The 13,713-nt window shown below is 57.0% G+C and overlaps 1 protein-coding gene across 1 annotated transcript in view; it reads left to right on the top strand.

Moving 5' to 3' along the window:
• The window catches only part of WDR66 (WD repeat domain 66), a 13,625-nt gene extending 1,188 nt beyond the window's left edge, over positions 1–12,437 (top strand). Inside the window, exons 2-20 of the mRNA XM_026041797.1 lie at positions 12–85; positions 180–289; positions 366–474; positions 768–848; positions 917–994; positions 1,144–1,188; positions 1,375–1,592; positions 1,722–1,907; positions 3,227–3,474; positions 3,550–3,698; positions 3,778–3,951; positions 4,211–4,395; positions 4,640–4,754; positions 4,929–5,092; positions 6,549–6,639; positions 6,834–6,977; positions 9,550–9,778; positions 10,931–11,032; positions 11,962–12,437. Coding sequence (XP_025897582.1) covers positions 12–85; positions 180–289; positions 366–474; positions 768–848; positions 917–994; positions 1,144–1,188; positions 1,375–1,592; positions 1,722–1,907; positions 3,227–3,474; positions 3,550–3,698; positions 3,778–3,951; positions 4,211–4,395; positions 4,640–4,754; positions 4,929–5,092; positions 6,549–6,639; positions 6,834–6,977; positions 9,550–9,778; positions 10,931–11,032; positions 11,962–12,110 — 2,651 coding nt within the window. The 3' untranslated portion in view covers positions 12,111–12,437. The remainder of the gene's footprint in view (positions 1–11; positions 86–179; positions 290–365; positions 475–767; positions 849–916; positions 995–1,143; positions 1,189–1,374; positions 1,593–1,721; positions 1,908–3,226; positions 3,475–3,549; positions 3,699–3,777; positions 3,952–4,210; positions 4,396–4,639; positions 4,755–4,928; positions 5,093–6,548; positions 6,640–6,833; positions 6,978–9,549; positions 9,779–10,930; positions 11,033–11,961) is intronic.
• Positions 12,438–13,713: the final 1,276 nt, after the last annotated feature.

Below are 13,713 nucleotides of genomic sequence, written 5' to 3'. Positions count from 1 at the left end.
CGACGGGGCCCCGCTGCTGCTCTACGCCGCCGCGCACACGCTGGTCCTGCACGACGTGCGCGCCCGGCAGCAGGCGCATCTGCAGGTGCGGAGTGGCGGGATGCGGCATGGCACCGGGATGCTGTGAGGAGCTGGGATGTGGCACAGCYGGAGTGCCACGCGGGCCCTCTGCTCCCCAGGGTCACAGCAACGTCATCTCGTGCCTGTGCGTGAGCGAGGACCGGCGCTGGGTGGCCACAGCCGACCGCGGGCCGGACGCGCTCGTCATCGTGTGGGACTCGTACTCGGGGTGAGCGCGGCGGCCGCTCCGCTTCCCGGGTTCCTTTCTCCGGAGGGCGCGTGGCGAGCGGGCTGCTGTCCCGCAGGATCCCCGTGCGCACCATCTTCGACAGCCACCCGGCCGGCGGCGTCGCGGCCATCGCCATCTCCCACGATGCCAAGTACCTGGTCACCATCGGCGCTGGTGCGGTGCAGGTGAGCGGAGAACTTCCCTTCCTGCTGCCCTGAGCGATCGATCGTGCCCAAAGCTTCRCTAGTGCAGCTGAGCGGGGTCAGACGGGAACAGCGGGGCGAGGTGGCACCAGGCACAAGGGCATCTGTGCTTGAGATGAAAACTTCTGGCCCCAATGTGTTTAACGCAAGCTCTTCCTAGCACCATTTATTGCAACCAAGCCCCTGCCCTCGGTGCCCACTGCTGCTGGGACGGGCGTCCTCCGGGGCCGCCTCGGCGTTCCCAAAGGCAGCTGGGCTCTCCCGTTCCCCGGCAGAGGGTCTGCGTGTGGAGGTGGACGTGCCCGGCGGAGTCGCCCGCGTGCAGCGCGGAGCTGCCGCCCGCCGCCGGGCGCCAGGTGAGCGGGGCCGCGCGGGCGCCCGCTGCTCCCCGCGGCCTCGCGCCAGCCCTGCCTCTTCCTTCCAGGATTTCGTYGCGTTCAACCCCCAGAACGCCGCCGAGTTTGTCAGCAACAGCAAAAGCCAGGTGATATTTTACCTGTGGGTAAGTAGGGGCGCGGGGCAGCGGGGTGCCGCGTCCCTGGTGCTGGCTCCACGACGAGCCCCGTCTCGGCGCTCGGCTCCCGCGGGGTGCCCGGGGACAGCGGGCACGGCGAGGAAGGGCCGTGGCCAGGCGGGCTGCTTCCCCCGCAGAGCGACGCCGCGTTGCAGTTCGGCGCGCCGCCTTTGACCGACAGGGTGAGTGGCGGCCGCGGGGGCCCGAGGGACCTGCCGGTGCCCCCTGCAAGAGCATCCGCTGCTGCGTCCCCTCCCGGGGCCCTTCCCCTCCCTTCCGCACGGTGACCGCAGCCAAAGGTGTCACCAAAGGTGACGCTGGGCACGGGAACAGCCCTGATCAGCGCCTCTCTGCTGGCTCCTCCGCAGACCTTCGGCAAAGCGGTGGGGCACTTCAGCCAGTCCGTTTTTCATTTCGACAACTCGCAAGCGCTGACGGGCACCTCGGCGGGGAAGCTGGTGCTGTGGGACGCGGTGCGGCCCCGTCCGCTGCCCCGGGAGCCGCCGCCCAAGCCGCACACCATGAAGGCCATCAAGCTGGTGCCCATGCAGAAGGACGGCATCACCGTGCTCACCGTGTCGGACGGGTGAGGTTTAAGTCCTCCCACGCTGTTTTTCACCCAGCAATGGGTGTTTTAGGGACCTCATGGCTCACGGGGACAGGCCAGCTGCCCTCCAGCGCTTCCCCATGCCGAAGCTTTCCCCCTTCCCTCCAGCTATTTTGTAACGTGCGACGTCAAAGGCACGGTCAAGTTCTACGACGGGCAGCTGCAGCTGGTGAACTGGTACAGCCACCCGCACGTGGGGCCCATCCGCTCCATCTCCTTCTCCAAATCGCCCCCCGGCGCCGCCGCAGACCCCGCCAGCTCCTGCACCCTGGGCGGGCAGCCCTTGGTCGTCAGGTGGGTGCCCCGTTCCCCGCTTCAGAGTCACCGAAGCCTCCAGCTGAGGGGCACCCCCCTGGGCTGGAGCAGGTTTTAATTCTGTCCCTGGTGGGACATCAGGGGATGTAGCCGCATCAGGCTTAGTTTGGGATGATGGGATGGAGCCCTGTCCAGAACGGCACCGGTGTTGGGATACCCCAAGCTGGGCTCGTTATCCCGGTGTGTACGGAGCTGCCCGGGCTTCCTCTGCAGCCTGGTGTGGCCTCAGGAAGCAGCTTCTCCCACCGTGTGTTTTGTGGCTCCCCATCAGCCGCAGCCTTCTCATGCCTCTTGCGTCACTGCTGGAGCTTCTGCTGCTTACAGCCCTCCTGGGAAGAAAAACAGGCAGAAAAGTAGTAGGGAAGCCAAGAGGTTGCTCTTCTCGGGCTCAGCATCCTCACTTGCATGGGCCGGGAATGCAGGAACCAGTCGCTAGCAGGGACACACACCGGTCACCAGGCTCGTGGGGACCACCCTTACAACAGCAGCTCTTTCAAATGCTCTCTCCACGAGCACCAGAAGTCCTGGCACTGCTCTGCAAGTCTGCAGCCCCCACGAGTGTTTCCTTGGTTGCTGGTGCCCCTCAGGCTGGGCTGAGGGAGCAGGGACCCAAACCCTGGGTGAGGATCCGGTCCATGAGGGTCTTTCGGGGCAAAGGAGGCCCCATCTCCCCATCAGCCCTGCCCGTGGCTCCGCACGTCAGCAGCTCCTGTGTTTAGGTCTGTGCTCTCCTATAGCTGTGCCCGGGGTCCACATCCTCAAGCCGGTGGCCGATCAAACACGCTTGTTGTGCAATGTGCAGAGTTTGGGTGCCCTGGTTCCGCGGGGCCGGTTCAGCTGCTCCGGCCGCGCCAGGGTCTCGGCTGCAGAGCTCACCCCGGCAGAGCTCACCCCGGCCGTCCTGCGCGGCCACCAGCATGTGGCCGCTGACAAAGGCAGCGTGTGGAGCGTGAAAGGRCTATTCAGAGCCGCCCTCAATTGCCCATTGAGCCATCTCGCACCCCGGGGACTCACAGATGGCAAATCCTACCCAGATGTCGCTTGTCTTCTGGCTTGCCTACCCGAGCAGAAAATGTAACCAGCTCCAGCGTCTTTAAGCGGAGATTTACCAGGTCGGGAATACAAAGTGCCACCTGCCTTGCTGCTCGGAAGTGTCTGCGTATTGTGTGTTGCAAACTGCAAAATACCAGCTGTGGTCCAGCTCAGCTGCCACCAGGAGAACAAGGTGCTGGACAGCGTGGAGGGAGACGAGCCAGCTAGTCTCACTGATCAAATTCTGTTCCTTTCACACCAAACAGGGACTTTATCCTTTCAACTGCTGACGCAACAGTGTTCCACGTTGCAACAGATGGGACGAAATACGAGAAACTCCTGGAGGAGCCCAAGAGGGCCGTGACGGCCGTCGCGTGTCACCCCGGGCAAGCGCTCGTGGCGCTGGGGAGCCACTGTGGGCTGCTGAGGCTGTGGGACCATGAGCGGCACACGGGCCTCGTTAGCAGGGTSTTCGTCGAGGGCAGCATCCAGAGCCTGTGCTACAGCCCCCAAGGTGCCCTGGGTGGGCGCTGGCCCCGTGCGCCCGGCGCGTTGCCCGCGGTGCCACCGCCTCCCGGTTGCTTCTCAGGCCACCTCCTGGCAGCCGGCTTTRCCGACGGGAGCCTCCGTGTCCTCGACGCTGTTTCCCTCCGTTCCGTCTGCGAGGAGTTCAGGTTCTCGCACGGCCCCGTGACTCACGTGAGCTTCTCGCACGATTGCGAGTACCTCGCGACYGCTGTGAGTCGGTTTCTCTCGTGCTGCCGGGCAGGGGACACGGAGGGGTGGCAGCTCRTGAGCGGCCGTGCCCTCGTCGCAGGACGGCAACCTGGCGGTGACGGTCTACAGAGCGGTGCCGCGCTCGGGGCAGCGGTGCTGGGAGCACCTGGCCGGGCTGCACGCGCACTCGCGGCGCATCCGCAGCCTCCTCTTCGGCGTGCAGCTGGACGGCGACGAGCCCCGGCTGCTGAGCCTCGCCGAGGACCGGCAGCTGGTGAGGGAAAAYGGCAGGGAAACCCGCTGGGAAAAGCACGGGCTTCCCAAGGGCTTCGAGGGAGACTCCACGTCTGGCTCTCCGGCTCCTTAACCCCCACCAGCTCCATCACATGGGCTCTATTCTCACCCGGGTCTCTGCTGTGCTGGGCTCAGAGGTGACCCTCAGTGCTCACCCTGGAGCCGGATCCTGGCCGCAGTCAGTGCCGTTTGCCGGTGGAGCCTGAAGGAGCCTCTGCATTCCCTTGCCTTCCCCGCAGGTTGAATACGACCTGGGCAGCAGCAGCAAGGGCCGCCTGGCCGTGCTGCGGCGGGACCGCGTGGAGCAGGCGGCCGTGCCGCTCTGCTTGGCCTGGTACCCGCAGCTCGGCACCGAGTCCTTCATCCTCACCGCCAACAGCTGCTACAAGATGAAGCTCTACAACACCACCACCAAGATGTGCAGGTAGCGGAGGGGCTCAGCCCTCRCAGGGCCAGATCCTCCCGTCTGGGAGCCCCATCCTGGGTTTGGATTTTCCTCTTCCTAACACCTGTCCTGCTCCTCTTTGGGAACATGTGTTTGCCCAACAGCGGTGCTGATGGGGCTCCATCCTTGCCTTCCTTGTGCTGCTCACGAATGTGTGGGATTAGCCAGCCCTTCCTGTGCTCGACAACAGCCCAGAGGGGAAAATCATGTGTTTGCCTTTTAGAAAGACCCTTTTGGGACCAACCTATGGCTCCCCTCTGGAGAAGATGCAAATCCTCCCCACAACAAACCTGGCGGACCCGCAGAAGCGCTACCTGGCTTACATTACGAAGGACAAGGTGCGCAGTCCCACGCGCTTGCATTGGAGGAGCGGGACATCAGCAGTGCTGGATGCTCCTGCTCCCGCACTGCGACCACTCCGCCCAGCAGCCACTGCCTGCGGGAAGGCTCCCGCATTCCCAGCCCTCGGGGCAGGCTCTGCGGGATGCTCCAGCCTCAGGGTTCACTCGCAGGTCGGTGTGCAGGTTTTGCCTGCGGACGGTAACCCCCACAAGTCCTCGGCTTTCATCTGCCACCCGGACGGCGTGGCCGACCTCGCCGGCTCCTGCGACGGGCGCTACGTCTTCACGGCCGGCGGCGACGACCGCACGGTCATGGTGTGGGAGGTCAACCTGCCGTGAGTGCCGCGGCGCGGAGCCAGCCCCGTCCAGCCTGGGCAATGGCCAATGTCCTGCATCCCACAAGGCCAGCGGGATGGGGCAGCTCGGGATATCGGATCATGGAAGAGCAGCATCGGCTGCGGGATGAGGCCACATGGAAGCGGCTGCTGCAGAAATGTCTGTCCCCCATGGGATAGGGCGGCACGTGCTGGAAGCCCTGGGTGTGAGGGATGTAGACAAGTCACTGTAATGCTCCAAGCTTTGCTGGAACAGGGAAAGGAACATACGGAAACAGGCAGCCGCAGCTCCAGCAGCTGCCCAGGCCCTGGCTGGAGCATCAGTGACCAGCTCCGTAGCCAGGTCCCTTCTGCCCCTTCTGGGATGTCCATGGATGCAGAGGCCAGCCTCGTCTCCCCGTATAAGGTCACCGTGTCTCAGATGACCCGGAGCTCTGTGGCCGGCCTGGGCACTCAGAGCAGAGCTGAAGGGCTGCTGGGCCAACGCACCTTCGTGCACCAGCCCGGAGGAAACGGGGTGGGAGAGCAATGGGATTGTTTGTTTTCTTCCCCACTTGGTGTGGCTTAAGCAGCTGAGRGTCAGAATAAGTGACATTTTAAGGAAAGCAACAACATGTAAATGATCCCTCTCTATAATGCTTGGCCAGAATCCAGGCAACATTGAATTCCTATGTAATTTGTTTTTGGAGTGAGGCTCTCRATGAGCTAATTATCATTTTATGGCTGCTTCTGGCATCTTGCTCATCACCACTGTGTTTAATGCCCAAATAAATTAAGAAAAAAAAAMCGAAGAGGGCGAAGCTTGTGGAAGCGGCACTCCCGAGCTGCACACCAAGGTGCTGGTGGCCACGGGGCCATGGGCAGTGGCTGCAGTCCCTTTTTCTGTGCACAAACCCGCTGGCTCTTTGGGCCCCAGCTGCGTGGGAGATGGGACTAAGAGCAGCGAGGTGTCGCASGGGGTTCTCCAGCTTAGCGTGGCACCTGCGGCAGCCGTTTTCCATAGGGGAGGATTCAGAGGAAGGGATTGCCCTGAGTTATCAGGGAGGAGGGTGCTGGGTGGAGGACAAGGGAGCTCCGCTGGGTGCAGCTGGCTGCAAACACCAGCGCTCCGCAGGATCCCACTGTCCACGGAGCCGATTCGGCTCCCTCGCTSTCTCCGTAAGGCAGCAGGAGAGCTCAGTGCCAGACGCCAAGCTCAAGGCCATGGAAACGCTCCCGGCCGCCGGCCCCGTGCTCATTCCGCGGACAAGGGCCCCATTGAGGAGCAGATCCCACACTGCTCTATTGTATGGAAAACCTGCGTCGGAAACACCGGCCTGGAGCGGAGCTGCACAAAACACGTCCTGCCGGGATTTTATATAGTCATTGGAAAAGCCTCCAAACGGGGACTCGAAGGGGAAAGGTGGGATCTCCCTTGGCCTGACCCGTCCCGTCTCTCCCTTCCCGTGCGCTGCAGGGCTCTGGWTGCCGCCGTTCCCCTGGGCGGGCAGGACCTGGAGCCCTTCTACAACCTGCTGGATGGCGGCAGAGACGGCGACTTCTTCAGGGTAATCACGCTCACCAGCAACACCTGGTTGGAGTTTTAGATTCATTTACACAGGCCTGACATTCCTTTATTTTGGTCCAGGTCGCCCTTAACAATATTCTCCTGGGCAGGTCTGTTAATAACTCTTTAAAGAAGCCTTTCCCGCTGCCCCGTTGGTGGCTGAGCTTGGCCGTGTCCCGTGTGAATCCCTTGCAGGAGCTGGAGGACTATTTTTACTACGCGCAGCTGCACAGCCACGGGATCGATACGATGGAGACCAGGCAGGTGTCCACGCACATCCCCCTGGAGGAAATTCCTTCTGTAATGAGAGCAATGGGATTTTATCCCTCGGAGGAGAAGGTCAGTCGGTTGYTTTTTTACTGTTGTTATGAAAAGAAAGGGTGAGAATGCTGGTACCAAGTGTCCTGTGGGACAGATCCTGACCACTGTCATGCCAGATGGGTCCAGAGGATATTTGTGCTGGTTTTAAATGTATTTTACCTGGWCTGAGTGAATTAGGAGTGATCAGAGTGTGGTAGTGTGTTTCTGATGAAGTCACGATCCCTCGCTGGAGACCTGGATAGGTGTCGGGATGAACCTGGGGATTGAGAGCTGGATGTTTCCGTGACTTCCAATAAGGTCCCAGCGTCTTTCCCAGCACCATGTGCTTGGTGGGCCGTGGGCTGAGACCTCAGGTGCAGGAAATCTGCCTGGGCCTGGATGGAGACGTAGCCAAAGCTTCCTACACGTGTTGAGCAATACAGGACACAAAGGTGGTGGGAATGTCTAGCTCCGTGCAGTGCTTTTTTGGGTGTATCAGGGCCTCATTCTCTTGATCTGTCTTGTACTGATGAAAGAGTGACTTGAAATGGAGACGGCAGCTTCTATTCCCATGGAATTAAAGCTCTTTCATAACCGATAATTCCGCAGCGGCTCTCGTTGAGCTTTCAGGTTGCAGGAGCTTCCTATCAAACATTTCTCAAGAGCTTTTTTACTTCAAATTTTGCAGCAAAGACACCTGATCTAATAAGGGTGCTGCTTCGCCCTTTGTGTCACCRTATCCCCAAGGCAGTTTGCGCTTGCACACGCCTCCTGTGCAGTGTTGCAACCTGGCAGAAGGATAATTAAAGCATATATATAGAGAGAGAGAAAAAAAAATACCAAATCTGATGCCAGGTGATTTAAATAACAACCTCCCTGCACCAGCCCCCGGCCTTCAGCACARGAGCGGTTCTCCCAAGGGAAGCGGCGCACGGTGCTGTTCCCTTCACCTTTCCATGGGGAAAGCTCCGCTCGTCCCTGCTGGTGGCTGCGGAGCCTCGGGGGCCCCTGAGTCGCTGCTTGGATCGGTGCCACCCCATCTGCCCGGCCAGACGAGGCAGCAGATGGGAGGCAGGACCTGCTCCACCTACCAGAGCTTCTTTGCTGCTCCTGCACCCAGGCAGCATCCGCTGCGACCGCTTTGCCTTGTCCTATCGCCCTGCACTTTATTAGACCTTCTCATTACAGTTCTGCCTCTTGGCGACAGAGGGGACGCAGTCCTGGGGGATGTTGTTGCAGGGAAGTGTCTCTGGAAGAGTAATTTAACCAAAAAAAAAAAAAAAAGGAAAAAAAATTAAAATCAAGTATTTTATGCAAGGGAACAGAGGTGCTAGGCTGCTGTGAACGTAGGCACCCTCCAGCCTGCTTTGCAGAGCAGGACAGYGTTCAAGCACACAAAGTTCATCTGTCTCTTCAGAGTGTTTTAATAAAAGAAAATCAGGAGGGAGAACGAGCAGCTTGAGCTGCCTGACCAAGCTGTGGGGAATTCCTGTTTTTCTTATGTAGTTCAGCAGGGCTGATAGAAAACCTAATCCCAGATCAGCTAGAGCTGAGCAAAATTGACTGTTCCTGCTTGGCGTGACATTTGCTACAGGAAAAAAAAAATCTAAGGGTAAGATTTCCATCTTCCCTGGGCTCCATTCACTGGAAAAACTTGTGACAGGAGCACAAAGGCCGCGGGCTGGATGCGGAGCCGTCCCCGGGGAGCGCTCGCGTCAGCTCCGCTCGGCGGGCGCCAGCGGCATGCGCGGCACGCGCCGGCACCGGCAGCGATCCYGGCCTTCGCTGCCCCGCGTCCGCCAGCGCCGGGAGCGGGAGCTGCCCCCGGGCACCCCCGGCTGTGGGCAGAGCCCGGCCAGGGCTCGTTTGCTCCGTGAAAGCGGGAGCGGGAGCAGAACGGGAGCAGAACGGGAGCCTGCGGTGGGGCTACCCCTTGTGCAGGGCCACGCAGGGTGCAGGTAGAGAGCATCTTCGTGGACCCTGGGTGTATTTAGATTGTGCAGATGGTCTGTTGGGAGCCGTGCAGGCGGTYGGGGCACATCTGGGGTATTTATTGCCCTGCACCCTGCCTGCCTGCTGCCCCGAGTGTGGGCACAGCTGCACCGAAGGGAAGAGCAAAGTCYCTTTGCTCTGGGAAGAGCAAAGCGGGTGCAAAGGCACCGAGCGCCTTCGCCGCCCGGGCTGCCTTCCCCATCTCACAGCAGCAACAGATCCCAGGGCGGCCAAGACATGGAGCTGAGAGGGAGGCGGAATGCTGCAGGAAAGGCACCGTGGGCATTAAACACAGCTTTTCTCAGAAACTGCAAGCTCAGCGGTGCTCACCTAAACCTAGAGAAACTCCGCTGGCTCTGCTGAGAGCTGTTTCACAAGCAAACGCAGGAAATCCAGCATGACTAAGTAGCTGCTGCCCTCACCTTTACCTGACACTGTCACACTGTCGTAAGGACAGGGGCACTTAAGAGGCCGCCGTGAGTGCCGGCTCACTGCCGGGTTGCAGCAGTGACATCCGTGGTGCCAACACCCGGAGCTGCCGTGGCTTCCCGAGACCGGGAACTGGTTCACRTTCCTCAGCGGGGAGATTTGTAATGGTTTTTCTTGCCTTCATCTCTAGATTGAAGAAATGATAAATGAAGTCAAGTTCAGCGAGTACGTGGATACTGGCAAGCAAGTGACAAAAATCAATTTAGGGGATTTTATCAAACTTTATATAAACCATCGCCCTGCATTCGGCTTGTCAATGAAAAAAATACGGAGAGCGTTTCAGGTCCTTGGTTATGATAATGAGAATGGGGAAAAAGTTATCGACAGAGGAGACTTGCTCCTGCTGCTTCAGCGCAGAGGTGAGTTATTTCTATTCTAATATCAGCTGTGTGCTCACTAGTTCTTTCTTCAATTGCAGCATGTATTTGGGAACTACAGCTTGGTAACCAGGGCAGGYGCATGGAGCCACAAGCCTTGGAATTTTCAATGGAATAATCCCATCTACCAGCTCAGTCCTCCTTTCTTTACTGCTTTGGAAATATCTTGTCTGTTGAATGAAGAGCGTGGGTCTTGGCAATGACACCCTTCTCCCAGCACGCTCTTATCTGAACTTATTTTTGGTCACACGGTGCCCAGAAAGGGAATAAAAGTCAAAGAAAGGAGGGATGAAAACGGCCAGAGTCCTGGACTGAGTTTGTATGTGAAAGCCTGGAAAGATAGGCATGGTTTAGGTTAGCTTAATCAGAGGGAACATTGTAAAGGCCTGTGTAAATAGGCTGATGACCAGTGCTAAAGAGAGGTAAATAAAGCACTCGTATTATCTTGCTCCTTTTGTAAGAACAAGGAGCATTTATTGCTGCCGAGCAYTAAAACAGGAAAGGGGGAAAGCGGTTTCATTCAGTTCACCAGCCGGTAAAAGCCCTTGCTGCAAAGACGCTTGGAAACCAAGGATTCAGCCAGGAGAAAGGGTAGTTGTTCCTGTGCACGGTGTGAACACCCACAACTAGATGCATCAGAGAGGACAGAACAGTTTCATAACAGATCTATAACCTCGGGCGTCAGGGCACGAGCCACCCGTTACTGGGAACAGCTGCCACGGCCAGGTTACTCCAGGATACTCAAGGACTTTTCTGCACCTTCCTCTTCCTCCCTGGAGCTGGCTACCGACKCTGGGCTGCCGGGTCCGTGGTGTGTCCCGTGTTGGGAGCGCTCCGGTGGGAACGGCAGCACCGGCCCTGGCACGTGCAGCCCAGCCTAAAAAGCCCCCTGCAACAGCGTCTCTTCCTTTGATTAAGTAGTTTGCCCCAAATGCATGCAGTGGATGTGAACCGTTTCCCTAGGATCAACACTTCCCTGCGTTGGGGTCGTGCATCTCACCTGGTCTGCACCTCCGGGAAGCCGAATCCTTTTTAAAACCAACCCGTTCTGCTCGTGCGCTGCTCTTGTCCGCAGTGTGTGYGCCTTCGTGTTGATGATTCCATAAACCCAACGGGTTTTTCCTTGCTGTGCAGGAGAGCACATGACGGAGGAAGAGCTGGCAGCCTGTCTGACCGCCTTGCTGGGCACGCATCCAGAGGGAGGAACATCCGAACCGGGCGCCTGCGGTACCTCAGGTACACGGGATTATCATTCTGCGCAACGTGGAAGCAGAATTGCTTCAATTCCCAAACAAGAGCAATTTCAATTGCAAACCTATTACCTTGCTAGGCCTAGAGCTGTCAAAAACATTCAGGCGGGACTGCAAAAAATCATCATGGAGCCATAGATTGTCCTTGATCCATGCAACAATTGCATGGGTGCATCTAAAAATAAGTGAGCAATGAAATGTAACCGACCTGACAAGATTACATTGCTGTCTATCTGCAGGCTTGGGACTGAAATTAGAAACACACGGCGGAGGGTTTACACGCCAAAGTGCACAGGCAAAAAGAAATCCTCGAATATGCAAATTATAGTGTTGATTTTATCCAGGCAGTAATGTCCATTATAATGGAGCTGTTGATAATACCACATTTGTATACAATTTATGCCCCAGTCTACACCAGTCTAGCACAGCAAATTATAGYGTTGGTTTGATCCAAGTAGCGTTGCCTGTTTCCACTGGAAGAGCTGCTAAACACAGTGTTTTTACACCGTGCACGTCCCAGTGCTCACCAGTGCTCACCAGTTTAAAGCAGCACCGGGTCAGGGCTGATTGCAGTGGACCTGTGCACAGGAAAGGGGCATCTCCAGAGGGAGCTGCCCAGCCCTGCAAACCCACTCTGAAGTCCCCAGATTCCCAGGTGCAAAAGTCCAGTTTGTTTTGTGACTTTCCTGAGGCTGATATTTATTGCAAGGTGAGGCTGTCGACCTCATGGATTTGACAGTTTGTCCCTGTTAAGGATGCACAAAGTATTAAATGAGCTAATCCCTTTTCACGATCACTATGCACATCTTTAAGACATTCCCTCTACTTAGCTGTCACCCATACACCTCTCTCTACATAAACCTGTTCTTATGTTGCTGTTGTATGTTTTGTTGTGTCGTTTTTACTGCTCTCCAGGTGCAGCAGCTTCACTGGAAGAAGAAATTCCAGATGAAATCACAGCAGAGATCTTCACTGCTGACATTCTTGGCTTACCTATTCCTGAACCAAAGAAGAAAACAGAAGAAAGACCTGAACCTTTGATCCCTGAAGGCTCAGAATCGTAGCTGCTACAAAGTTTTCTACTCATTCCTACTTTGCCATCTCCTCTCAATTATCTGTGGGTTCTGTTTGTTCGATTGCTTTTATTAAAATATAAGGGCTGAGTAGTTTTAGACTGGTCACACACTTTTCTAACTCCTGTTTTAGCACAGGCCACAATGCGTTTGGATGAAATCTATTTCCCAAATCAAACATGGTGCTCCTATCTCACCCTCTGTAGCCCTGCTGTGGAAAACTGGGATTTTGGAGATAGTCAGTGGAAGTATTTCCACTGTTCCAGCACRGCTAACGCCTCTAATACCTTCTTACCTAAGGGTAGTTAATAAAAAGCAGTTTAGATGAACTGCTTTTTAGGATTTTTTCAGGATGCTGTCCTGAAATGATGTTCTGGGAGAAGAGTATAATGTAAACACATCTGTTTCAMGGGCCACGGAGCCATCAGCACGTCCAGAAGCGGAGGGGCAGCTGCACAGAGCGAAGGGGCAGCCGCTGCGCTACCTTCCTGCACGCATCACTCCTGCTCTTTGCTAGCGCCTTCCTCGAGCTCCTCCCGGGGTGTGTTTCAGATGAAGCTCCTCTGATGCAGCCTGTTTTCATTATGCTAAGGCAGTATTTATTTGTAAAACCTGACAGGAAAATAGCAAGGGAAAAGTATCGATTCTACCCATAGACAAATGTAATATACGGAACGACTGCCTGCATCGGCCCGGATTTGTAATTACACAAATAAATCCACCAGCCCTCAGTACGGCAGCGAACGCTGCATTCCAAATTAAAACCAGGCTTCCATTTTGGTCTTTACAACTTGTGTTTTTCTTTCTGAAAGTAGTAGCTCCAATTAGGAGCGTAATACCAATGGGACAGCATTTTACAGTGTTTGTATAAACAGCATAATGAAGCGGGGATGAGTTGCTGCGGAAAGCTCAGTGAAGAGCTGTTGAACGCGCTTCCTTCTTTACATCATCCTCAGCATCAATTTGAATAATAATGTAGGCCCTTAAGAAGCGTTSCCTTTCGGTGGCAATGTTATTAAACAGAGGTGGCTGCTGCACACCGTGCAAGTGTCGGTGGCGGCTCAATTAGCGCAAACAGCTAATTGATCTGGGGCCAGGTGCAGGTTAGCAAGGAGGGCCGGGGCAGGGGCACCGCAGCGACGTGTTGGCCACTTGATGCTGGATGAGAAYGGGACTTTTTGTGCCGTTTTTGCTCACTTTTTGCTCACTTACACGTGCAAAAGCTCCTACGTTATCCATGCTGGAATTGATCYGCATCTAATTGGAATCACGCTGATCCCGTGGAAGTTATTGGAAGCATTTTAGGCAGATGAGACGCCTCATAGACACGCTAAAAAATAAACCAGRGGACGCTGCGGATTTATTAAAAACGCAGTTTCACAAAGCAGGGGTGCCGTTCGAATGGGGTGCCGGACGRCGTCAGCACCGCTGGATGCGGCTGCCGCCCGGGCACCGCAGACGGGGGCTGGGGACCCCCGGGTGGGGCTCTGCCCCACGCGGCCCCCCTGGGTCCCATCACGGGCGGGATGGGGCGATGCGCCCCCCCCCCTCGGCCGGGGCGCCTGAGGCGACGCCCCCCCCCCCCACTTCGGGC

Source organism: Nothoprocta perdicaria, unplaced genomic scaffold, assembly GCF_003342845.1.
Source record: "Nothoprocta perdicaria isolate Ctin4 unplaced genomic scaffold, notPer1 scaffold_294, whole genome shotgun sequence".
Taxonomy (NCBI): domain Eukaryota; kingdom Metazoa; phylum Chordata; class Aves; order Tinamiformes; family Tinamidae; genus Nothoprocta; species Nothoprocta perdicaria.
Note: the sequence above shows the minus strand (reverse complement) of the source record. Positions and strands in the feature narration are given on the sequence as shown.